Here is a 27,682-nt window from a genome sequence, read left to right as displayed (position 1 = left end):
TCCAGTGCTGACACGTGTTCTTTGTTTCAGGTACTGGCGCAGGGCCTTGGGAATGCAAGTAAAATTTGCCAACTATGGAAACTACAGATTCTGCTACACATGTTGAGGTAGACCGGGGCCCAAACCATCCATCCTTATGTTACATGGATTTTCTGCCCATAAGGACATGTGGCTGGCTATAGCCAAGGTGAGAGAGGACATTAACCTTGTTTATTGGAATATTTAATTGCTCATAGCTATATATTGGAAGTGAGTTGATTGAAAAAAAAAAAAAACCTGATAAACCATATGTGAAGCAGAAGTGGACCAGTTCCCTATATTCAGGGCTTTATTCATCGTAATGGTACTTGCAGGCCAGTGCCTAGAGTAGCATGGTAAGGGGTGCAGAACCAATCCTCAAAATTAGGAGAGGAGTCCTAAGGCTCAATATAGTTCAAGAAACATTTTTTCCTTCTCCTATTTGGTGCCTAGCTATATGAAGTGCTGGTGACTATACAAAGTTCCAGCAGTTCCTAGTGGTGAAGGAGATTGCCAGCACCCTCATGTCTCTACCATATTTCTGCTGGCTGTCGAGCCAGATAATAGTAGGATTGGGTGTAGAGATGTTGTGTGAGGAAGGGGCCCAGCTCTGACACTACGTAGAGGTGTTGAAGCTCTTCCCTTTTAGAAGAGACCAATTCAGGTGTAGAGGGGTAAATGAAAGCTGCTGCAGTTATATTTCCTTGTGCATAGGACATGAAAACAAGGCTAAGTGACTCCACTATGCAAGAAAACATAGGAACTGGGTGCAGAAAAATGTCAGTCGGTGCTCTGGACTGATGAATCAAAATTTGAAATATTTGGCTGTAGCAGGCAGCAGTTTGCTTGTGAAGAGCTGGAGAGCAGTGCAATGAGTGTCTGCAGGCAACTGTGAAGCATGGTGGAGGATCCTTGCAAGTTTGGGGCTGCCTGTCTGCAAATAGAGTTGGAGAATTGGTCAGGACCAATGGTGTCCTTAATGCTGAAAAATACAAGCAGATACTTCTCTATCATGCCATACCATCGGGGATGCGTATGATTGGCCCCAAATGTATTCTACAGCAGGTCAACAACCCCAGACATACAGCTAATGTCATTAAGAACTACCATCAGTGTAAAGAAGAACAAAGTGTAAAGAGTCCTGGAAGTGATGGTTTGGCCCCCACAGAGCCCTGATCTCAACATCATGGAGTCTGTTTGGGATTACATGAAGAGACAGAAGGATTTGAGGCAGCCTACATCCACAGAAGATCTGAGGTTAGTTCTCCAAGATGTTTGGAACAACCTACCTGCCGAGGTCCTTCAAAAACAAGAGTACAAGTGCACCTATTACTATTATACAGGATTTCTAAAGCACCAACAGTTTTTGCAGCGCTTTGCAAAATTAAGGCAGACATTACAGTTCTAATACAATTTGGTACCAGAAGAAACAGAGGGCCCTTCTTGTTAGAGCGTACAACCTAGAAGAATTGATGCTGTTTTGAAGGCAAAGTGTGGTCACACCAAACTTTTGTTTGGTTTGGATTTCTCTTCTGCTCATTTACTTTCCATTTTGATAAGTGGAACTAACACTTTTTCTGAAATAATTCTTATTTTACAATATTTCTTACACCTGCCTATGACTTATGCACAGTACTGTATATATACTGTATATTGCTGATGTGAATATAGTCCGTTTAGAAATGCTGTTTATTTACAGTTCCTTCCTAAGAACTTGCATCTGATTTGTGTGGATCTACCCGGTCATGAAGGTACCACGCGCTCACCCTTCGATGACTACTCAGTCATCGGACAGGTGAACCGGATACACCAGGTACTTGCTTATACTATGTTATGTCTGTAAATGGAATAGGGTGAATTAACTAATAATGATTGGGGTGGATGGAGGGGGTGTTTCATGTTGTTTTAGGTTATAAGATTTTGGAACATTCTTATATTCTGAGATTATATTTTACTGTTCATCTTGAAAGTAAAAAGGCCATTGTACCCAAAACACATACCGTATTTTTCGCTCCACAAGACGCACTTTTTCCCCCTCAAAAATGGGGGGAAATGTGTGTGCGTCATATGGAGCGGCTGGCCTGGTATTCCCGCCGCTGCTGTGTCAGAATACCGGGCCGGCCGCTTGGCTCTACTGTGCAGAAGAACCCGCTCCTTGGTCCTACCTGTCCCGCGGTCCAGTGGTGTTCCGCTTTCACCGGCCGTCTTCTCTCCCTCACGCCGGCATCTTCAGTGCCGGCACCCGGCTGTAACAGCTTGCGCTTCACAGCCGGGTGCCCACTGTGCATGCGTGAGAAGCGCTGCACTTTCTGAATGGCCCCATAGTCTTCAGGGACCTATCGCATGTCCCACAATACTACGGGGAGGGAGGGGGGAGGACATCTACACGGAAGTAGTAGTGGGTACCTGTCAAATTCGGGTACCCGCCCCCCCCCCCCTCCCCAAAGGTCTGCAGTCTCTGGTCATCTCCTGTACTGTATCCACAGTCTCTGGTCATCTCCTGTACTGTGTCCGCAGTCTCTGGTCATCTCCTGTACTATGTCCGCAGTCTCTGGTCATCTCCTGTACTATGTCCGCAGTCTCTGGTCATCTCCTGTACTATGTCCGCAGTCTCTGGTCATCTCCTGTACTATGTCCACAGTCTCTGGTCATCTCCTGTACTATGTCCGCAGTCTCTGGTCATCTCCTGTACTATGTCCGCAGTCTCTGGTCATCTCCTGTAGTAGGTCCGCAGTCTCTGGTCATCCCCTGTAGTACGTCCGCAGTCTCTGGTCATCTCCTGTAGTACGTCCGCAGTCTTTGGTCATCTCCTGTAGTATATCCGCAGTCTCTGGTCATCTCCTGTAGTATGTCCGCATTCTCTGGTCATCTCCTGTAGTACGTCCGCAGTCTCTGGTCATCTCCTGTAGTACGTCCGCAGTCTCTGGTCATCTCCTGTAGTACGTCTGCAGTCTCTGGTCATCTCCTTTACTATGTTCACAGTCTCTAGTCATCTCCTGTAGTATGTCCGCAGTCTCTGGTCATCTCCTGTAGTATGTCCGCAGTCTCTGGTCATCTCCTTTTACTATGTCCGCAGTCTCTGATCATCTCCTGTACTGTGTCTGCAGTCTCTGGTCATCTCCTGTACTATGTCTGCAGTCCATTGGTTCAGAATATTTTTTTTCTTGTTTTCCTCCTCTGTTTTCCCTCTTCTATGCAAAAACCCATTCCTCTCATCTCAGAAGGTCACTATACTCTATGAGCTGTGAGTTTGTAGTGTATCGCTCCAAACTCTCACAGGACTCCTTTTAGAAATGCAGTCAAAACGCAGTGCAGTTTAATTGCATGTATGTGAACCACCTCCATAGGAACACCTACTATCTGGCCTGTCATGGGAATCTGTGTCCATGAAAATGCATCACTCTTTGTTTAAAAGTTACCATTCTCGGTGGATTGGATTGGTGAATTAAGATGGGCTAACATAAAGTTCTATCCAGGACAAAATGCTGTTCTGGGTATCCTCTTTTGCCTACTTTGGGGCCAGTTACCTAGTTATTTAGTAATGTGATTTCTGTTGAAACTATAACAATTAAATGAGATGATTTTCTCCTTCAACAATATTCACATGAACAAATGTCTAGGTAGGAGGCCCTTTTATTTTACTTTTGGATAGAAGGAGGAAGAGTTAATACCTATCTCAGGTTTATATTGCTGTCTCTGTGTTTTTATTGAAGACTTTTCTCTGGTGACTGCTATTCCAGAGACAAGGTATAATGAGAAAAGTGGTTGTACACTGCCGAAATAAAAAAATGAACAAAGCAAACCATTCTATAGTGTGTACATGCCTCAATCCAAAACACTTAGTGTGATTTCTGTCTCCTTTCTCCTTCCTCTGCTATCTGCACTTCTGACAGTTGATGCCGACTCCAAGGGATCCAGGGGGAAGGGAAGGATGCTCCAGGACACAGCCTGTGATAGACAGCCTCAGCTGTCCATGTTTCCTTATGAGACTGTGATGAGGGGGGTGTCCATTCCACAGCTGTTCCCTCTGTGCTGTGGAGCGTGACATCAAAGCCCCCCAACTTCTGACAATCAGAAATTCTGTGTAAAGTGTATACTTTAGAAGGCTGTACAAGACAGAGGGCTGCAGATAAACAGGTACAGCTTACATATCATCTCTGTGTATCATCTGAGGCTATTCTCTTCTCTGGGTATATGTAAGGGTTTACAACCATTTTCAACTTGAAAGAAGACAGCAGTAAAAAATCTGACATAGATTGTAATCCTTCTTCAGTCTATTTAAAACTAAAATGTAAGGCATGGACGAGAGCTACTCTTTAAGAGATGCAAACTTAGGCTTGAAATGCGAAACGTACTTCATACTGAACCCTACATGAGCTGAAGTTTATTTTGTAGGATTCATTTGAAGATCATCACATGCAATGCCTAACTAATGTAATTATTTGGTCAGAATTCTCCCCTGATGACAGCAGTGCTCACAGCTATGAATTAGTTTGTGGCTTTCTAAAATATTATCATCTGATGTGATATTTAAAAACAGAGGACTGGTGAGCCCCTAAGCTCTGCTCAACCTTGAAGCCAGCTTCAACACAACTACGTAACTGTTCCATAAATGTATTTGTGAATGTAAATCTGATGTGAGGAAGAACAACAAAATCACATTAACAGCACTCTGATAAATTGCTCTTGCTGATAAACACGTCACATTCTCTTCTACAGATCTGCCACTGCTCCCTAATTCTTCCCAGATTAAAATCTTCCCTGTCATGCCACGTCTAAGATGATTACATTCCATCTGCTTCATCTTTCACTTAATAGAATCAAAAAGCTCAGGCAAAGTTGTGATGAATTTAACAAAACACATCCTCGTGAATTAATGTCATAATTATCATTTCATCTTTGAATGTACTACCATTGTAACCTAATTACCTGAAAATGTTACTAATTCAAAGGTATGCTCCAAGCCATCAAGATTTACCTCTTAATTTAGAAAATACAGCTCAGAAGTACTTCTTTTATTGCCTACATTTGGCATTCATTTTGTCCAGCTAGCTACCATGTTTATGAAATCCCTTTGAATGTCAGTATTCATGTTTTGTTAAAAACCCAAAATCTGATCACTCAGAACATCAGGCCAAGTGTTTCCTGGCTCTGGGCACCACCCTCTGTAGTTCTAAAGCTTAATGAGAAAATTGGACGACCAAATGTCTGATTTTTCATAAAAGCGCAAATCATGATGTAGTCGGAATGGTATTGACTTGTGAGAAAATGCTAGCCTGACAAAGGAAAAAGTAGGCAAATGTAGCTACGTACTAGTAGAAGAGGAAGTGTAGGGTCCTTCTTTGCTTCTGATCACGCTCATTTTTTTTCTATTCAATTATTTCCATATGATTACTGTACACATTAAATGAAAATCGGACATTGTGTTTACGTACAATAAAAGTTTTATAGCTTGCACCCTCAGTTTTTGTTGTCCGAAAAGTCGGAATTGGCTATTGAAAGCACAATACTAACTATCAGATAATTGGCGATTGTTCCTCGTACGGAAATTGACACAAAATTTTCTTATCGTGTGCATGGGTCATTAGAAAAGGATTTCAAGGATTAATGTTATGCAACCAACTTCCAAAAAGAGAATAAAAATTTGGCTTCTAGATAGTGCTCACACAATCGACCACACTGTATTGTTTATGGGTAACGTAAGTAAAGCTGACAGGTACACTTTAAAGCAATTGTTGTTTGTCAATGGGAAATGGTGAATGAAAATGTTTCCAAAATCTTCATGGGTTATTCCTCTCTGACAGATCATTTTTAATGCACTTTTACATGTACTTAACATAAATTAAGAGCCTTGATCAGCTCCCACTCTGCCTTTTTTTCTTTACCTCCTATTCCATGAGCAGCAAACACTCTGCCTTCTCTCTCATCTCTTTCCTGATTCATAATCTGCTCCCATTTGGTCTATTTTCTTTTTCCTGATCCATGATCAGCTCCCACTTTGCCTTCCCTCCCCCCCCCCCCCCCCAGTCCATGATCAGCTCCCATCTTCCATCTTTGTCTTCCCCAGTCAAAGATTGACTCCAGCTCTTTCACCTTCCTCTTCCTCCCCAAATCTATAATCAGCTCCCACTCTGTTTCCTCTGCTTTCCTCAGAAAGTCCATGATCAGCTTCCACTTTGCCTCATTTCTTTTTTTCCCCATATTCCTTTCTTTACTCCTACCTCTGCCCTTTCTTCCTGGTCTATGAAAAGCTGCCACTCTGTCTCCCCTCTTTTTCCTGGCTCTGGAATGGCTTACGCACTTCGGCAATAAGCCTTAGTCATGGCTATGACTAAGGCTTATTGCCAAAATGCGTAAGCCATTTTATATGCACATTTTACTTGTTCAATAAAGTTTATTATTCGGGAAGACGAGTGCCAGCTATACCAATCTTAATCATTCAGTTGCATCTCTGCTGGGAAAACACACAGAGCCAGAGCACCGACATTCCACCTTTTGTGGGGATTATTTCTTGGCATAGCACCTACTTCTTAACATGCTCAGCTCTTACTCTGCCTCCTCTCATTTTTATCTAGTCCATAATGAGCTCTCACTCTGCCTCCTCTCATTTTTATCTAGTCCTTAATGAGCTCTCACTCTGCCTCCTCTCTTATTCCCATGGTCCACAGTAAGCTCCCACTCTGCCTCTCCACCGTCCTCAATAAGCTCCCAATCTGCCTCCAGCCATCCTCAATAAGCTCCCAATCTGCCTCCAGCCATCCTCAATAAGCTCCCACTCTGCCTCCTCTCTCTTTCCCTCTGTTCACAATAAGCTCTCACTCTGCTTCCGCTCTCTTTCCTGCTTCCTCAATAAGCTCCCACTCTTCCTCCTCTCTTTAGTCTCCAATCTATGATAAGCTCTTTCTCTTCCTCTTCATCTTTCCTCCTGGTTAAAGATCAGCTCCTACTCTGCCTTCTATCTCTTCTCCCCGTGTTCTGTGTTTGGCTACTCCTCTTTTCTACCTGTACCATTTGTCTGCCTCTTATAGAGTCTCATCCATGTTCTTCAACTGCTGCTACTTACAATTGTGTTGTTCTGTGGTGTCGGAGCCTCCCCCAGAAAACTACCGGCAAAACCGATTTGCATTAAGCTAATGTGTCATATTTAGGATAACACGTTTTCTTCCTTGACAGTTTGTTGAGAGCATAAACCTGAACAAGAGGCCTTTCCATCTTGTTGGTACATCGATGGGTGGTAGTGTGGCCGGGGTATACGCTGCTCAGTATCCAAAAGACATTGGCAGTTTGACTCTAATTTGTCCTGCAGGTAAGTCCCAATAATCACATGTTTACCACTTCTGGGCTGGATCAGTTGTGCTTTCCTGTGATGTATGAATGTAACCCTTAATCATGTTATTATGTAAAGTATCAATTGGAATGTCAGATACGTATATGACCTACAGGCTGACAGGCTATTGTCGACTTTGTAGGCACATGTTAATAAAAATAACAGGGTGTACTTAATAGAAAAGTATAAGTATTTCATAATTATTTAGCATTTCAAGTTGTTTTTCTAAATTATGAAATAAATATATAATTTTAAATCCCCCCCCCCCCCCCCCAACAAAAAAAAATAGTGTAGCTATATTACAAAAACTGTTAATTATGTTTTTACAGATCCTCATAGGCATAAAAATGATTATATAACCACCACTTGTTCCTAAATGTTATCTCACTGCTTGCTTTCTGATGCCTTTACTTTACCTTCACTATTCACCACCCAAATCCTAGAGGTACCAGCATTTCAACTCTGTAGATCAGAGCACTGTGACACGAAAAGGACTTTCTTATGTACTTAAGCATGCAGCCAAGCAAAGGGGTGTGTTTGCCTGCACAGGACTGTGCATCTGCATGCAGGCAGTCCCTTTCATGTCAACTGGGATGCAGCAGCTGAACAGACACAGCCACTGCGCCCAATTTGACATCCATGCGGGTGCAGATGTGTATGCCAGAATGCAGACAGTGTGAGTTCAGGGACACACACCCAAATGCACCAGCACCCACACTGATGTACAATAGGTATTAGTGGCTGTGTCCAGGCAGCCACTGCATCCCAATAGATATTATTTTATTTATTTATTTCAGATACTTGGATAGCGCCGTCAATTTATGCAGCGCTTTACATATATGTTGTACATTCACATCAGTCCCTAACCCTCAAGGGGTGTACAGTCTAAGGTCCCTAACTTACATTCATTCATACACATACTAGGGAAAATTTAGACAGGATCCAATTAACCTGCCAGGATGTCTTTGGAGTGTAGGAGGAAACCGGAGTACCCGAAAGAAACCCACGCAGGCACAGGGAGAACATGCAAACTCCAGGCAGGTGGTGACATGGTTGGGATTCAAACCAATGACCTTAGTACTGCCAGGCGGAAGTGCTAACTGTAGCAATCGTGCGCACAAATATGGACGCGGACGTCCATGTTGCTAAAGATCCTCCATCTTGTGTCATTCTCACTACAAAACCAGCCCCCTCCCTTTCTGTTGAGTGGCAGGTGGTCTGGTGTGGCTGAGTTCAGGAGTGCACAGGGCACAGCTGGATACCCTTCATGGTTGTAAACCCAATTAGCTGATGCCAGGGTGTCTGTCCCACTCCTTGCTCTGAAGCTGATCGTAAAGCTATAAACCCGTCAGTCACTGGACTTCAAAAGCATTCCGGGATAGCAGTAAAACATCTCATTTGGAGACCATACACTTTCATAATTTCTCGTAAGAAATACGTACAAGAATACAAAGCATATATTCAGAGAGGTCAAGTCACCTGATACCTTACACCCCTAGATTTCGTCTACCCGGGAGCAGAAAGCTATATCTCTTTAACCGTCACAGCCAGATATGTCATATCTGGTGTCTGGACGTTCAGAATATCATTCTGAATATTATCTTGCCAGTGGCTAGGCTGCTGCATGCACCTATAGAAGGTTATTGACCATGATATAAACTGAGAGGGATTTGGTCATAGCCTGAGTTCCCCGCCTAAACACCCCTCCCCAAATGAGGCAATTGGTTCTCTGCTTTAAGGAGACACCCTGCTGGGTTCCTAGAAAAAGGCTGGTATGCCTGGGGAAAAAGATGAAGAGATTTCTTCACATCAGGAACCAACTTTGGGAGAAACGGTACCCTCTTGCTCAGGACCCTTGAATCTGCTGAAACCCATTAGTCTGGCAAGTATTCTACCTCTCTAAACTTCTCTGCTGTGTTATTGCTCTCTGTATATATATATATATATATATATATATATATATATATATATATATATATATATATGCTACAGCTTTTTCTGTAAATATTTTTATTGCACCATTTTGACCTTTTTAGTAATAAATCCTATTTTCTGAAAAGTGTTTAACTGTTTCTAAAGCTCTTTAATGCAAACCAAGAATCCCTGTCTCTGAAGAGCGCTACTGTGTGATTTAAACTTCTGCATACATCTGCCTGCGGTGGCAGTGTGTATACAGATGCTTATTCAAACATCATAGTGTTACTACTAAGATTGGCCAGTTTCCTCCTACTCTGTACAAAAAGGCGGTGGTGGCAGTGTGAAGGATTAATTGCGTAATTAACCTGACCCAGTAACAATCGCTCTCAGGCTGCGGCACATGGATTGTGGTCCAGTGAGCTGGAAAATCTTTGTGCAGGTTGTAGCTGAGCGTGGCATTGTTACGCACGTGACAGCGCGGTTTTAGATTGGCTAGTCCTTCAGTCACAAGTTGGTGAGAAGGGCTGGGGGTCTGACGCCGCTGTGCTGCCCATAAATTGGGCTGCCTGCATACAGATGGACAGAACACCTATGCATCCCGTGTCCATAGCTTGTGTTATAAACTTTATTTATATTTGAAAATGAGCTACAGAATGCTTATGAGCAAGGAGTGTGTGTGGGGAATGGGGGACTGGGAAGAGGCAATATCGAGTGTTTTTTTTTTTTTTTTTTTTTTCTTTTGGAAGCCGGCTGAAGTTCAGCTTTAAGGATTTTTTAATGACTGCAGAATTTGATTTATTATGAGGTTTTTATATCTACCTGTAAATCTGCTTTTCAAATTATTCTTTAAAGTGACCTTGTCGACACAGGACTCATTTTATAGAATTCTAAACAAGCATGTTAATACAAGAGTCACTATACCTTTTCAGTGGCCCATTTGTTAAAACGCTGCCAGTTCCAGGTGTGTGAAATACCTGTTCCCTGACCGCATGCTGTGGATTTCCCGTCGTCTCATACATCACTACAGGACATATGAGTTGACAGGAAGAACCACAGCTTGTGGGGAACCAGGTATTCCACCCATCTGACCGGTCAAATACCTGCAGTGCCAAGTAACTAGCATAGAAACGGCTTTTCAACAAATGGGTCTACCCAAAGTACAGTGATTTCCTTCAGCAGGTATGTAATTCTATATAAGTGAGTCTGTGCTGATGGTGTCACTTTAACCCCCAAGTAAGCCAATATTAGTCAAATTAATGCACGTTTAACCAAAAAAAGTCAATACTGTATATGACAGTTTTTTGGTTATGAATCTCTGCGGGGTAATGAATCTCTGCGAGTTGGTGCTGACCGAACCTGATGAAATAAAAGGCTATCTAAGGCTGGCCATTCATTACTCAGAAAAAAACTGAGCTGGTTTCCCCATCCACACAGTCGAGGTGAATGGAAAAATCCTCCCCTTGTGTCTTTGTAATCTGACAGCTGACTCTCCCTTCATCAGAATACACTGATCAGTGCTGCAGCCCATTGGCAGCATGGCTGATCAAGCAGGGAATTTCCAACAATCTCGTTTATGAAAAGTCAATCGATAGATCGACTTCTCCTGAACAGGAATTGCCATACATGTATTGAAATGTGGCCATTTCTTGTTTATTTTTCTTGTCTTTTTTAATTCTCAATGATTAGGTCTACAGTATCCGACAGAAAGCAAATTCCTGAAACAGCTACAGGACTTAAAAGAATCTGGAGAAGAAAATCCAAAAATCCCCCTCATTCCATCCACTGCAGAAGAGATGGAGCAGATGATGAAACTGTGCTCGTATGTCCGCTTTAAGATTCCACAGCAGGTAAATGGTGCTGACTACACAGAACTGGGGGACATTTATTGAGTAAATTGGTGACACATATAATATTTATTTATTTATTTCAGGTACTTATATAGCGCCGTCAATTTACACAGCGCTTTACATACAAATATTGTACATTCACATCAGTCCCTAACCCTCAAGGGGTGTACAATCTAAGGTCCCTAACTTACATTCATACATACACATATTAGGGCCAATTTAGACAGGAGCCAATTAACCTACCAGCATGTCTTTTGGAGTGTGGGAGGAAACCGGAGTACCCGGAGGAAACCCACGCAGGCACAGGGAGAACATGCAAACTCCAGGCAGGTGGTGCCGTGGCTGGGATTTGAACCATTGACCCTAGTACTGCCAGGAGGAAGTGCTAACCATTTAGCCACTGTGCCCGTATAGCCCGTATAGACTCAGATCAGGTTGCCTCTCATTTAGCCTGTGCAATAGTTTTATTTGCGGACCTCCACTGCACCAATGAAACTGGGAAAACATCTGAGACAGATTTACAAATTCAGATTTATCACTGTAGACAAGACAGTTTTTTATTCTAAACAGACGCAACTTTGGGATAAGCAAATATTGTCTAAACACAAGTGATCAGGTCTATTGGGTCCCTCCTGCACACGTACAGCACAGCAGTGATGACACTGCTACTTTTAATAAGGTAATAACTGGGTTTGCAAAAGCATTTGAGGAACACAAAGTGCATTTATATTCTTTGTGACTATTGAGTACAATATTTAAAGCAATTCTAAAGGGTTTTTTTTTTTTGTAAAATAACAAACATGTCTGTACTTACCTGCTGTGTGCAGTGGTTTTGCACACAGCAGCCTGGATCCTCCTCATCTTGGGTCCCCTACAGGCTCTCATGGCTCCTCCTGTCTGTCGGGTGCCCCCACAGCAAGCAGCTTGCTATGGGGACACCCGCTGCTCCGTGTGTCCAATCACACACGGAGCTACCCTCTCCTCATTGGCTGACTTGCCGTGATTGACAGCAACAGGAGCCAATGGCTCCCGCTTGCTGTCTCAGCCAATAAGGAGGCAGAGACTCAGGACAGCCGAGGCTGTCATTCACATTGCTGGATTGCAAGGCTCAGGTAAGTATTGAGAGGGCTGGGGGGGGGGGCGGGGGGGGCTGCTGCACGAAAAACCTTCAGGTAAAAAAACCTTCAGCCTTTACAATCACTTTAAAGCTGAAGTTTAATCTAGTAGTTTTGGCCTTTTCTGGCACCTCCTTTTCCCCCCTCAGCAACATTTTTATTTGCACCATTTTGCACCGACGTAACACAAATATGTGGCCTCACAGAACTGGGCTTTTTAGGGTGGGGTCGCATATTTGCACACCTGTCTTTGTGCTGAGAGCGCACCGCACTGAGAGCACCGGGTCCCATTCTAATGATCGGGACTCGGGACTCTCGATTCTGGGTCACATGATCGCTGTGATAGCCTCTGATTGGCTATCACAGTGATCAGTCACTGTACAGCACGGCCCCCTTGTTTTTTCTCTCTCTATGAATGGAGGATAGAGATACATTGTATCTCTAACTCCTGGCATAGAGGGGAAAAAAATGTTTGTAAAATAAAAAAAAATATAAATAAATATTAAAAAATAAAAGAAAAAATACCTAGATCAAGGTTTGATCTAGTTCAGTGCCAGGGTTAGTGTTTGGGTCAAGGTCAGGGTCAAAGGTCAGGATTAGTGTTAATGTCAGTGTCTGTGTGTTTTAGGTAAAAAAAAAAAAGACAAAAACAAAATGTGCGCTATTGTTTCTTGGCTGTACTACGGCTACAAACAACAAATAACAAACACATATATGGTATCGCTGCGATCGTCAAGAGCTGTAGAATTTCTTTTGGGTTGTTCTTTGGTGGTAGGTTATGGTAGTAGCAAGAAACACACTGCTAAATAAAAAAAAAGTATTTTTTTTTTTTACTATTTTGGGCCAGTTTTCCTTTGATAATAAAAAAAAAATCAGGAGATCTCCATTACCATTTACCACCAAATGAAAGCCCAATTTGTCCTGAAAAAAACAAGGTATAATTCACCTGGATGTACAAAGTAGTTGTGATGATATGTACAGCTTTACTAACACATGTCAACGTTGCAAAATTGTGCTTAGGCATTTAGATTTGTTTTACCCTTAGGCGTGAAGGGGTTAAGAAACTCTTTTAAATAAAACATTTCTGTTTTCATTACATATCTTATTTTAGACCCAGTGACATGACTGGTCTCTGTGTATCTCTATGCAATCTGGCAGATCATGACAGGTGGGAGGGGCTGACAGGGTGCAGGCATAGCTTCCTGAAAACAGGAAGCGGTGCTAATGCCTGCATGTGATGCTGAGCCTCATTGACTGAAAAACTTGAAATCCAATAAGGGGTGGGCTAAGGACAGGCAGGCTGAGGAAAAAAGTGCTAGGTGATGCTTGATGTCCTCCAGCCAGAAAATGAAGCTGACTTGATACGACTTGCTGCAGCTTCTAGTGCACATGTGGAAAGCTCACAGTGTGCAGTAAAATCAGAATAAGTAATTCTCAGTACAGGAGAACCTGTTTACAATAGCTACATGAATCTGTTGCCCGCACCAACATTTGTGTGGAGTCACATCAGAATTTTAAAGAACACCTTAGACACTTTTATGAATTCCCCTAATAGACTTTGCAATGAGAACTTTATGTATTGCCCAGAGACAGTAATTGAACCATCCACTGTCCAAATGTAATGTTCCTGGTTTGAATCTGATTAGTTGTTCCCCAGACATAACAGACATATTGATAAATGAGACCCATCAAAGCACCTGGTGGCAAGAAAGTTTTTCAAGCATCATTTTTATTTATGACAGTCCAGGAAACGCTGTTGTTTGTTAGATTTGACCACGTGACGTTTTTTTCAGATCTGCTGCTGATAAAATCTCTCTTCGTATGGGTAGACCGAGCTAATGTTCATTTCATAATACAGCATAATCTGAGCTATTTTCAGCCTGGTCTGCACAGATGGCAGTGGGTAGCAGGGATTGACAGTGAGAACCATGTGTGCGTCTGGGGGCTCTCAGCTAGTGCCTCAGCCATAATACATAACTCTGGTCTATCTGAGTAGAAAGGAGGCAAAACTGTATCTAGGAAACCTGGTCATTTCCTTATCTGGAACTTTTCTGTATGGGAAATTCCTATAGGAAACATAGAAGTTACACCTTTTACATTTAGTGTTACTAAACCCACAACAGTAAAATCAGTCTGTATATGCAGTAAAGCATGCTTGTTATACTCACTGTGGAACCTAAGGGGTTAATCCTCTGCATTGTATAAAAACGCTGTTTGATCCTGACTTTGATCCTCCCCTTGATCCTCCCCTTCTTCCAGTCTCCCCCTCTTATCTCCTGATAAGACATATGGTGTGGAGACACTCTGCACATGTTCAGTTTGGTGCGTATTGCTAGAGAGGTTTTTATTTTTTCTTTTGAGAGTGCATGTGATCAGCACAGGGCCAATCAACACTGTCCAGACAGAGGTCAGGAGTTCTGCATCCTCCTAGAGCAAAATGAAAACTACAAGCTTTAACATGTGTTCGGCTGGACACTGCTAGAAGTTTGCTCTAACTGCTGATGAGAAAAGGTATTTAGCAGTTTATATTTACTAAAATAAATAATTGCACTTCCATGTTCTGTGTACTGTGGGAGACCAGAAATAGTGAATGCGGGGTCCTGGGTTTAGTAACATTTAAAGGGCCATTCCACTGAAATGTGATATTTTGGTTAGGGCTGGACCCAATGAGCCACTCTTTTCTAAAATGTCATGAAAATGATACTCCAGCAGTGAAACTTCCCTGTCATAATTCCGAACCTAAAGCAGAACTTAAACTGAAAATGTTTTTTAAAGGCTAAGTTCACCTTTACATAAAAATAATAAATGCAAATTTTTTTTGCAGGTAAAAAATGTGCATTATTTTTTTTTTAAATGGGACATGGTTTATAAAACTGGGAGCTGATCGCAGGTGCCGTGCCAGGCTGCTGCACACACTGTGCAGCTCTGTTGCCCGTACCTCTGTATGCAGTGTGAATGAACTATGGGCATGCTGATCAGCAAGCACACAGTTCATTTAAACTGCAAAGATGTCTGCCACAGTGGGTGACAGTACTTGTAGTTTATTCAGTCACAGGAAACTGTGAATGAATGATATGGTTGTGTGAGCGCAGCCCTGCACAGCCGTGCTACATTTAAAAAGTGACAGCAGGTGCAGGGAGTGGATCCTCTGTCTGATGTCACATGGAGGGAGAGGATCGGGGGAAAGAAGGTGCAGGAGATGGAACGTTCTACATGTTCCACCCTAAAAACTTGACCTATAATTAATTAATATTCATATAAAAGCAAACAACACCCATCCAACTATGTCTCCATGCTTTATTTTGTTGAGAAATTGCTCTGAAAAATACCCCCCAGCATTTCTAGCTGTAGCTATCATCAGTAAGGGCAGATGATTCATGGAGCAGCATTTAGTTCTTGGAATCCTTTGCTCAGGTGTGAATTCAGGAGGGTGTGCTTAGTTGAGAAATTCATTGCTTCCCTCCTCCAGATGAATAATATAATGGCAATGAAGACTCTTGGGATTCATGAAATGATTTTTGCCTAGGCCAGGAACCAGGAAGCAACTGAAGACGTTAAAAAAAAAAGTTTAAAATGAGTAAACATGATATACCTTCCTATCTATTTACTATTGCTAGCAGAAAAAGGATTAAAAATAGTTCATGTGGATTGAGAGAGTCTAGTTCCACTTTGAAGGTATAATCCACATCAGTGATATGTGTGGCACTACCCCATAAGGAGCCACTGAGTTTTCTGGTCCCCTATAGCTGCACAGCTAGGCAAAACACATTTTTCAACTTCCATTCAGAGTCCGTATCTAGTCCTTTGGGCTTGTTTTTGTTGTTTTATTTCACGTAAACAACTTGGATAATGTCTAGGGGTATATGGCAGGGCTCAAAACTACTAGCCAGGCCTTAAGAGTTACTCGCCACCAGTTGCCTTACCAAACCCCTACCTTGCCCCGCTCCTAATTCCGTCCCTAAACATGCCCCCATAAATTATCTCATGAAATTACACTGTTAAATGTTTTATGCAGAATTAAGGTACAAAAATAGGTGTCCCCCTTTACATAGGTGTCCCCATCAGAGTCTCCCTTTACATCGGGTGTCCCCATCAGAGCCCCCCGTTACATCAGGTGTCCCTATCAGTGTCCTCCTTTACATCAGGTGTCCCCCTTTACATCGGGTGTCCCCATCAGAGTCCCCCTTTACATCGGGTGTCCCCATCAGAGTCCCTCTTTACATTGGGTGTCCCATCAGAGCCCCCCTTTACATCAGGTGTCTCCAAATGGTAAGCATCCACTTACATGAGGGACGATTCTGATCTGCAGGCTCAGTTGTATTCCTGTTTGCTACCTTGCCAGCCCATTATTACACATCCAGCTGGCAGCTCTTTGTCTTGGCTTTCTCCTCTCCTGCTCTTGCTGCTGGGGGGAGACATAATAAAACAAGACTGGGCTGGGGATGGAGCAGAGTCTCAGAGGAGTGAAGTCCCTAGGCGGGGGAGAGCACTCTTTTCCCGCAGGGAGCCGCCACACAGCCAGTGCACAATCAGGAACCCACAAGAGCATTGAGTCCCGTACCGACATGCAGGAAATACAAGCAGATGGAGGGCTTAGGCGGAGTTGTGGGGGAGAAGGGAGAGAGAGCAAAACATTGGGGGAGGAAGAGGCACCGGAGGAATGTCAGCAGCCGCTCCTATCCTGGTGCCCTAAGTGGACACACTCGCCCCACATTATTTTCACTTGCCAAATGCGAGCAGGTGAGTGATAATTTTGGGCCCTGGTATATGGGACGCCAAATTTGACTTAAAAACAGCAACTCTGATGACAAACTTCCTATTTTATGTACAAAAAGGATGGATCCTGGACTCTACTCCCTCCAAAGTGACTTTTGTCTCTTAATGGATCAGTTACAAAGTCTCTTTAAAGGAGCACTTGGTTCCCTTTAAGTAAATCTCTTCAGACCCCAGCTGGAAACTACCCACCCACCTGGCTGCCTTGAAGAGTATCTCAGAGCAAGGAATTCCATGTATGGCACCTGGCAGCCCTCTCCCTTGTATCCTATGGTTTTGCATAAGACTGCTTGTTCAGGCCTTGTAACTGTGCTAGTCCTACATGCTGAACAAGGTACCCTCTGGATAGGACTTGTGGTGCAGGTCCCAGTTCCCTGTAGTCCCTTCCCAGGCTATACGAAAGCATCTCAACAATCCATCTTTCATCCAACTCCCAGACTCCTGCTGCTAGCAAGGCTCTTCCATACTTATGGGTCTGTCTGCCACACTGCCAGGCCTCCTGCCTGGGGTTGGCCAGACTCCCATGGATATGCAGATCTCAGTCTCCACCCCTCCGCCCAGTAGCTTGAAGAATATCCTGGAAGACTCCAGAACCTTGGGGATGTACTAGAGACCTGACCAGTAGAGTCCTCTAGCCTGACCTAAAGTAACACAATCAGACTTGCTTACTTCACTACTGTGAGCCAAACTGAATTTAATTCTCTAGCACCCATAGGGGGCACTACATATGTATTTTAGTTAGGGCCAGAACCTGATGGCGATATGTTTTGAATATTACAACAATGGAACCTCCATGCCTTAATTTCCAGCTCCCAGAAGTATAGTTGTACACCTGTAGCTGTTTGCTCTAATTTGAATACCTCCAAATATGTCACTGATGCCTGGTGCAGGGATGAGTTGTGAGGATGGCAAAGTAGCCCTGGATTTCTTTTAAAGGAACATTGAATTATGTTAAACTTGTCTGCTTAAAAGCAGGACTTTTATTTTGCACAGATACATAGCAAGCAGTTTCCCATGATATTAGGGCCCATTCACACTAGAGCAGTGATTTGACATTTTTCAAATTGGAAGAATGCCAGTCATCACTAGGGCACATAGAAAATATGTGGGTATTGTAGTCAACAATAGACATATTATTGGCATTCAGAAATAAATACATATATTATTAAACCATGAAAAGCCAATGGCATTATCTGTAGCCCTCAGAAAATAACCTTAATTGTTGTGAGATAAAAAGAGAATATTTCCAAGAAATTAATCCAGCTGAGAAAATGTGAAGATCACAGGATAATAGGATGTATTGCTGCGCCAAGTGTGTAGATCTATCCACCAATTATAGGGGAACAATATCAGATGTACACAAAGAGACTAAAATAAAGGTGAAGGATTTTGTTTCAAGGCTAGCATTCCAGCAATTCCAGAGTTAACTCACTGTGTTTATTTCAAAGCTTCCTACAAAATGCCCTCTATCAAGTATTTAGGAGAGACAGACAGTTTGTCCAATAATGTTACCTAGGTTTGTACCCCTGAGGAAGAGGCTTCTGGGTAAACATCATTGTTATATACTTGATCCACTGCATCAGACACTAGGAGTTTCATTATAGGTTAGTCCAGTGGTTCTTAACCTTGAGATCAGGGCCCAGTAAATGTAGCCAAAACTATGACTGGGAATACAAAACATGTATTGAAAGTCTGGAAGGGTCTGGATGGGGCTGGTTGTCACTGTGGATGGGAATTCTGGAGTTGGTAGGGGGACTCTTCAGCAGACTTGGTGGCCGTGATGGGGATGAGGTTTCGGGAGGAAGCTGGGGGGCACTGTGGGACACTGATGTGGTATGAGGGCACTCTGAAGGTCTGGAAGCTCTACAGCAGGCTGTGGGCACTGTGGGAGGCTAGTTGGCACTGTGGGAGGTTGGGGGGCACTGTGGAGGCTGAGGGCTCATAGTAGGCTTGAAGGCACTGTGGGCCACTATGGGCAGTTAGGTGGCACTATGGAAGCTGGGAGGCACTGTAGGAGGTTAAGGGATCCAAAGCTGACTGGAGGCTTGGGAGAAAGGAAGGAAGGGCCCAGCAGTGGGCCGCAGCCATGTCCTGTGGTTGAGAACAACTGAGTTAGACAGTATGTGAAAAAGATGACTGAAGGGTTTGGTGGTTTTCATATGTGCTTTGATTTTTAGCTTCTTAAAACAGATGCAGTTAATTTTGCTGGGGAGCATTGGCAGTCCTTGCAAACATTTCCGTCTCCTGAAATCTTTGTACAAATAAACTGTACCTTGCCACTATATATTTGGCACTACTGCTTATGATGCATGTGATTTTACCCCAAACCTCGTTGTGATCTATAATCTTCAGCAATTGACCTAACCTACGTTTTCATCTGAAAATCTAAACCTTTACCTAATCCTTATTCCAATTTTGCCAAAAGTTCTAATCCATCCTAATCCTTTTTTGTGCACAAAAAAGATGATAATTTTCCCAGGGCTGTGTTACCATACCTTTTTCTCTTGTGTCTTGTTGGAGGGGGCAATTGGTAGTAGAACAGGGCTTTGTTTCCCGCCATTTTGAGGGCTGTGATCTTATGACTGGTGTGGGATGGGGATATTCAGGAAGCAGCAACAGAGGTGGAGGAAGCACAGATCAGCAGAATGAGGGAAGCAGAAGCAGGGAGATCCTTGCACTGTAGATCCTCTGGTTTCCTACAGCTTTCTCTCCAGTAGGCCATCAGGTGAACAATGAGGGAGCAGTAGTGACATCACCAAACTCAATTCAAATATAATTACTAGATCAGTCATTAGAGGCAGGTGTCGGTAGGATATACCTTAAATATTCTCACATATGTGCAACAATGAGGCTGTAGATCCAGCAGTGCCTAGGCAGAGTCACATGTCAGGATGTGCACTATTTTGGAGAAGGAATTAAAAATGGTAGTATTTTCTAAGTGCTGCTTAGGCACAATTAACCTTTTCCTTTAAGATGGCAAATCTTTAATTTTTTACTTGTAATTTAAAGCGTTGCTTAACCCATGACCCTGCATTCACTATATCTGGTCTCCGACAGTACACACAACATGGAAATGCAATGATTTAAGTAAATATAAACTGATAAATACCTTTTCTCATCAGCAGTATATAGCAGTCTTGTGACTTTTATCAGTGTCTAGCTGAGCACTGGTTAAAGCTTGTAGAACGAGTTTTCATTCTGCTCGGACTGTCCTATGAGGCTGCATAACCCCTGACCCTCTGTCTATAACATTTTTTTCAACCCACTGTAGTGCAAGGTGGCACAGCCTACCTGAGAGTGGCAACTCAGCCCTGATTTCAGGAGCAATGCAGCATCATTGCCACACCATCACAGGAAGCTGCATTGGCTGATTTCACTGGTAGGTTCAACAGGTATTTGTGGGCCCTTGCAGGGGGACTGAGAGAAAACTGTAAGTGCAGATACAGATTATTATACAGGAATTATATAGCGCCAACAGTTTGCTCAGCGCTTTACAATATAACGGGAGACAATACAGTTCAATACAAGAGAGTTAGGAGGGCCCTGATCCTTGGAGCTTACAATCTAAGAATGCACATACAGTATAATTAATTGCTGTGATTTATATTCTTTAATGAAAGGTCCTAGTTCAACTACAAGGAAGTGCTATGAGAGTGTCTGTCTGCTACATTCATAGCCCCAGTGTTGTAAAAAGAGAAAAACTGCAGAGGAAAGCCATGAAACCAGTCTGCACTTAATTATTTCTAAGTTGAATTAGTAACACATCCTTAATGTTTAATCCAATTGAAACATTTTTATTCCTAGGTGCTTCAAGGACTCGTTGATGTTCGCATTCCTCATAATGAATTTTACAGAACGTGTAAGTGACAGTCTATCTGCTGTAAGAGATTAGAAAATTACTGTATTCGGCTAGGTTCACATGGCAGCAGTCTTTAAAAAGTGATCCATATTGGATAAATATGTACAGTCCTGAATGCCTTTTTTTTTTTATTTTTTTTCTTTTTTTTTTTTTTGCCAAATGTCAATTTTGCATGGAACGAACACACCAGAACTACAAGCCAAGCATTATTTGACTTGCAGGTGCAGCACTGTCCCATGAACTTTAATGGACAGGTTTGACAGGCAGCACCACCTGCCAATACAACAAGCCAAGTTAAATAGTGTGTATGATCCCCTCTTGCTGCCTTGTTAGGCTTTTGGGGGAACGGAAAAATGCACCAGAAGCGCCCATATTAACAGCCTGTTTGAATAAGGTCTAAAGACGTTGCTACTTTTTACCTCCAGGGAAGGTTTTATTTTCCGCAAACACAGTGATTTATAAAGAATAAAAACATATATTATTGTATGTAAACAATGAATGCAATTAACATATATATATATATAGTAAACAGACTTCATCTAAAATAAAGAAGGCTGGCCATGCATACATTTTCTTTCGTTCTATCAGCGGGTTAAACAAAAGAAAATAAATCAATTCCCCCATCCACAAAGGCATCCGCACCATCAGAATACACTCATCAGGACCTCTGGCGATAGCCAGCAACACTGATCAAGCAACAATTTGTCAACAGGCTTCCAAAAGAAGTTCATTGAGAGACAGGCTTCTGTACAGCAACCTGCCCATAGATGAATCAAAATTTGTCAGGTCCCTGCTGAACCAGTTGAATTTTGATCCATCTATGGCCCGCTTTACGCTAGTCCACAATCTTACAGATTTACACAGTGCTTAAACTCAACATGTTTCGTTATATGTGGTTGCTTCTTTGGGATAGGCACTAAAATATGGGCTTATTCATATTAATCCAATCAGAAGTCTGAATAATATGACTGCAAAAAATTATATCAAATCATTTTACATATATTACACATTAGAGTCACAAAAACATAAAAAAAATAGATTAGAAAGGTTGTCCACAAAATCCATGACGTATAAAAGAAAAAGGGAAAAAAAGGGGGGGGGGAATCCCATAGTGAAGCATGAGGACATTGATACTTTTAAGAGTACATAAAAAAGGGAGAGAGCTGAAAATAAAATAGAATAGAGTGGAAAATTGTTGGCCAATCAGCACCCACATCCAATTAGATGATGAAGATTCCTCCATCTGCACTGTATACAGTGGAGACTGTATCAGCTTTTTCCAATAGTGTATATCCAGCTTTACTCTACAAAAGGCCCCATTTAAATCATAACTAAGAACAAAAATGTAATATTTTACAGTTTACCAGTACTTCGACAAAGACCAAGAAAAATGCTATCTTTCATATGTAAACTACTAATGTAAACTACTAATCCCATCACCCCACTCAGGGATAGGAACTGTGCTATTTGCACGAATACCATATAAAAATAAAGTTAAAAAAATCTTGAAAAAAGGAAACTATCGCAGCCACCATCTAAGGTTTAGTAAGCTGCTAATTATTACATTTTTGTGTTTGAGTTTAGCTATGTTTTAATTGTGAGCATATTGTTGTTGAGTTGATAATGGTGACAACTAACAAGCAATATTTTGTTCAGTGTTTTTAGATTTGGTTGCTGAAAAATCACGTCACATTCTTCAAAAAAGCATGGACAAAATTACAGTTCCCACCCAGATCATCTGGGGTCGACAGGACCAGGTGGGTCTCTTTGCTCTATTTGTGACATATGTATAGTATATAGAAACATAGTTAAAAGTGTTCCTAAATCCAGGACCCTGAATTCACTATATCTGGTCTCCCACAGAACACAGAACATGGAAATGTTATTATTTTAGTAAATATAAACTACTAAATACCTTTTCTCATCAGCAGTATATAGCAGTCTTGTGACTTCTATCAGTGCCTAGTTGAGCACTGGTTAGAGCTTGAAGGAGGACTTTTCATTCTCCTCTGACTGTCCTATGAGGCTGCATAACCCCTAACCCTCTGTCTGGACAGTGCTGATTGGCCCCTTGCCGATCACATACACCCTCCCAAAGAAAAAAACTCTCTTGCAATACACACTAAACTGAGCATGTGCAGAGTGACTCCTAGGGCTCTGTACCATCAGCACATGGATTGGGGACAGTTGAAGAAGGGGAGGAACAGAGAATACAGGATCAAACAGCCTTTTTACACAATGTAGATTATTAGCCCCTTAGGTTCCACAGTGAATATAACACGCATGCTTTACTGCATATACAGACTGATTTTACTGTTACGGGTTTAGTAACACTTTAAGTGAGTTTTGTTTCATACCTGGGTGTACAGCATGTTAGATCATGTCGCAGGGTAAAATTCTATTTTATAATGTTCAACAATGCCCCCAAACTCTAAAGCTTCCTAAACTAACAGTAATTTTAGAATGTCCAACAATGTTCCCAAACTCCAAAGCATCCCAAACTAGTTCTACGTTCTATAACCAGTGCATAAGCTAACCACCGCTTCCAGTTTATGGATTTCCCTGCATCTTTAATATGTTTCATTCATTATTCCTCTGTCACAGGTCTTGGATGTTTCTGGAGCAGAAGTCTTGTCCAGTGCCATACCTGGAAGCCAGGTGGAGATCCTAGAGAACTGTGGTCACTCAGTAGTGATGGAAAGACCCAGAAAAACAGCCAAGCTCATGATGGACTTTTTATCCTCCCTTCAAACCACAGAGAACAATAAAAAACATGATTAACAATCAGGAAATGCCTGGGACAACTCTGCTCCTCTCTGTATACTGTACCACTCTGAGTTTCTCAGGGGATCTTGTAGAACTCTTAGGAAAGTAGTTTAGTTCCTTGTGAACACAAGACTGGGACTTCAGTATCTGCCTGTAAAGTCCACATGCAGATCCCTTCCAATGTGTCAGAGGCTTACGATAATGCATGTGACGGACATGGATGATTATGGTATGGTATGCTGATGGTGATTCCAAAGTCAACATGATCTTTTAAAATTTAAAGCGTGCAAACGGAAACCAGTCACAAATGTGATGCACCGAAACTCTCCACCCAACACTTTAAAACCACTATAAATGCAGGATGATCTTTTGAACCTGTTTATTATATGCAATGTACTGCTGTTGCAGAAATATTTGTTGATAGGGCCTCAAAGGTAGAAGACTTCCCTTACTGTGATGCTGGTGAGTCATTGTGCAATGGAAGTACCAGTCCTTCAAGCTGCTGAGATATACAAGTATGAGCACACTGCTTGGAATGTGTGCAATATACTATATGAATATTTTGGTACCGTGCCTTCAAAGCAGTATTGTGTAGACAACACAATACACCAATCAGCTTTGATAACATGCGCACTGTGATCTAAGGGACTGCATGATGTAAATGATCAGAAGCCACACCTGCTTCCATGAAATATCACACTCAGAGAAATACAAATTAATGTCCTTAACTGATATGCAAATTTTCATGTTCACATCAGCCACAAAAAGGACTGAACAATTTACAGAGCTGTATTTTAGTATTTGCCATTGAGACTGAAGATCTTGTATATGTCTCATAATATGGATATTATTTGTTATGTAGATATTACAATCGGATGTTCTTACCAAGACGTGGGATAAGAATATTGAGGTTGATTTACTAAAGGCAAATAGGCTGTTCACTTTGCAAAGGAAGTTTCACTTTGCAAAGAATACCCAATCTTGTACAAGGAAAATAAAAAACAAACAAACAGCTTTTTGTGCTTGCACATGATTGAATGATGGAAGTCCGGGACAAATTCCCTTGCAAAGTGAGCCATCTATTTGCCTTTAGTAAATCAACTCCATGGAGTTTAATTCAAATGACTGCCATGGTTCATAGAGAAAGCTAAAGTGGCCTATCAAGTTATAACACGTGTGCCTGAAAGGTGACTTTAGCATGCCTAATAGTACCATGGGCAAAATCAGAAAATACATATGTGATGCAGTATGTATTAGCATTAACACAGCTGTTTACGTATTTCTCAGCTACACCCCCCTCCCCCCCCCAACATAGAATTATTACCTATTGATCCTGGCAATAGCTGTTTTTTTTTTTCACTTCTTTTAACAGGCCAAGCTGTCCCGCACAGGTATCAGTTGTAGGGGTTGGAACAAGCTGTGTAAAATCGAGAGGGGTACTGATTCATATGATTTAGGCTGGGTTCACACTGTTGCACTGAGTTAGTGCATGTGTGTTGCTGCTTGTGATCCTGATCATTACATGCGTTGCATTCAGACAGTCTATTCATTTGAATGGCCTGCTTACTGCACCAAAAAAAGGTGCTTGTACTATTTTTGTATCATGAAATGCTGCACACCGCACAGTAGTATATTACTGTCCATTGTGCTGCGCTGCAATGTACATTTGTTTTTAAGGTGCGTTTCGGTGCCTTTAAGAATGAATGGCATCACAGTGCATCAAATCACAAAACACGTTTTTGCATGTTGCATTAATGTACACTTAAGCTAGGTTCACATCTGTGCAGGTGGTGCCTCTGCAGATCTGCACGAAAATCCATGCAGCCGCACCACCCGCACAGAGAAATGCGGACCCGTGGACGGGTGCCATTAGTTCTAATGGCACGCCGCCCGCACTGGAAAACGCAACCTTACTGGGACCCGAGGTTCCCGTGTGGGCTGCGCGTTCAGGAGAAGTGCAGGGATTTCTTCTCTGCGTGCTGTAGGGCAAGGGAATCCATTCAAATGAATGGGCTCTCGTGCCCGCGCAAAACGCGACACGCACGGCTGCATATATGTGAACCAGGGCTAATACGTGTTACCACAGTGCAAGAGTATGAACCCAGCCTAAACCATTTTTCCACAAGAAAAAAAAAACTGTTGTAATGGCCTTTTTAGTGTAATCACCAGTTTGGCTTTAATTTTGTTGACATTTCTTAAAGCCCAACTTCAAGCAGATAAAAAAATGATCCCTTGCAGTGGTGCTGTACACCCCAGACCCCCCCCTTTACAGCTCATTTTGTCTAGGGAAAAGGGGAAAGTTTTATTTACCTGATCCTCCAGCAGACAGTGCTCCCCTGCCATGGTGGACTGTCCTTCGGCATCCTCACGTCCAAAGCAGGTCTATGGACCCTACTCTGGTCTTCATGACCTCAGGGAATGTAGGGGTGCAGAAGCTGCAAGGACTAGTCTAGGGGGGGAAGGAGCAGAGGATCGAGTAAGTATATTTTCTGTTATTATTCCCCTAGACATAAATGAGCAATTAACCCTTGCAGTGTGGGCACAGCCCTGCTGCAAGGAACAGTTTTTTATGTGCCCGTGGTTGGACTTTACAGTCAATGTAGGATTACATGGTTTGAGACTACCCAATCGCAGGGTGACAACACTCTATGTGATTTAACTGCAGAGCGAACTGTGTTGTCCTATTATAGGAAGTGAAAATACAACAGATCTACTGCCATGATCAGGTAATAAAACTGTTACGGGGGGGACCCTGAATAACAAAACTGCTGCTAGTTGCTAGTGACATGTTCATCATATACAGTATGTAATTTATTATGTCACCCACTTTATCTACTTGATGGATCAGAGCCAGTGGTCGATTCCCAGGTCCCTGCATCCCCTGATGTCTACTGTAGCCACCTGGGTTATTGCTTGGAATGTTGGCAATGATGTGGGTTGGGGCTGTATGTATTACTGCCTAAAGCAATAAAGATGACCTGCCACTTTCTAATATGTTATTCATCTATCAGTTTGATGAAAATAAAGACAATTTGAAAGCAGTAAAACACTGGTTGTAGGTGGAGGAGAGCGGTGTTTGATCGGCGGCAGGGTTGATCCTTTTGTTTTTAAGAATTTTGAAGTCCCCTTAAGACTGCAATACATTAACAACCACTAATGAGTTATTACCAGCCGCTCAACAGCATAACTTATGAGTGTGTCACAATTTCTGGGGACCATCACCCTACGTGAATGAATGTATGGAACAATAAACTACCTTTTGCATTAAAAAGCAGAACAATTCCACCTGTCAGCCTTATTTATGAACAGTGTAATTCTTATTGAGACTGAACACAAGACCCAACAAATTGTCTGGCATTTAAGTCCTGGCACTGTGCACATTTTCCCACAATTGACGTTCGGTATGAAATTATGATCTCCACACAACGCCTACCCAAATTTGTTCAATAAACAGCAGGTTGCTTAGTAACTAGGCATTTCTTACCATCAGAAATTAAACCGTAAGATAGAAATACATCAATCATGCTATAATAATTAGCACTGACATAGAAAATACTGTTATCTAATGTACTTTATATGCCAAGTGATTTCTTCCAATCTTCCTTCTAACCGCTTTCATCCCTCCTAACAAGGCCATGTCCTCCAGTCCTACCTAGTCTGGAATTATTGTGTTTAATGTCAAAGCAGACACTTTTCGAATTTGAGAAAACCCCACTATATGTTTGTTATATGTTCCCATTCACACAGCATACCTAAAAATATATACATTTTACCCTTTAGATCAGTCATTTTCAGCTAGGGTTCCGCCAGAAGTTGTTAGGGGCTCCTTGAGCTGTGGTTAATTGGTCTCCCATCTGATGGTGCCTACAAAGTTCCAGGTCCATCATCACTTGACAGAGCCAGGTAGAATGACACCAATGATCTTTAAAGCTGACTTCAAGGGTGGCATTCTAACCACCACTATAAGGGGGACATTCATCCACGGACCACCAATGTAAGATAAATGTTTTCAATTACCATAGTAATGAAAGTGCCATGTGTACATAAATGTCTATGCAGA

At 42.2% G+C, this 27,682-nt stretch overlaps 1 protein-coding gene across 1 annotated transcript in view; it reads left to right on the top strand.

Annotated features, from left to right (window-relative positions):
* LOC149436383 (monoacylglycerol lipase abhd6-A-like) overlaps positions 1–26,907 on the top strand; it is a 29,832-nt gene extending 2,925 nt beyond the window's left edge. Inside the window, 7 exon segments of the mRNA XM_089661674.1 lie at positions 31–187; positions 1,718–1,831; positions 7,192–7,324; positions 10,949–11,109; positions 20,802–20,856; positions 22,513–22,613; positions 23,461–26,907. Coding sequence (XP_089517800.1) covers positions 31–187; positions 1,718–1,831; positions 7,192–7,324; positions 10,949–11,109; positions 20,802–20,856; positions 22,513–22,613; positions 23,461–23,637 — 898 coding nt within the window. The 3' untranslated portion in view covers positions 23,638–26,907.
* Positions 26,908–27,682: the final 775 nt, after the last annotated feature.

The sequence above is a fragment of the Staurois parvus genome, unplaced genomic scaffold (genome assembly GCF_062004578.1).
Source record: "Staurois parvus isolate SC_StPar_1 unplaced genomic scaffold, SC_StPar_1.0 ptg001365l, whole genome shotgun sequence".
In the NCBI taxonomy this organism is placed as follows: domain Eukaryota; kingdom Metazoa; phylum Chordata; class Amphibia; order Anura; family Ranidae; genus Staurois; species Staurois parvus.
The sequence above is the reverse complement of the archived record's forward strand: the minus strand, read 5'-3'. Positions and strand labels throughout refer to the sequence as shown.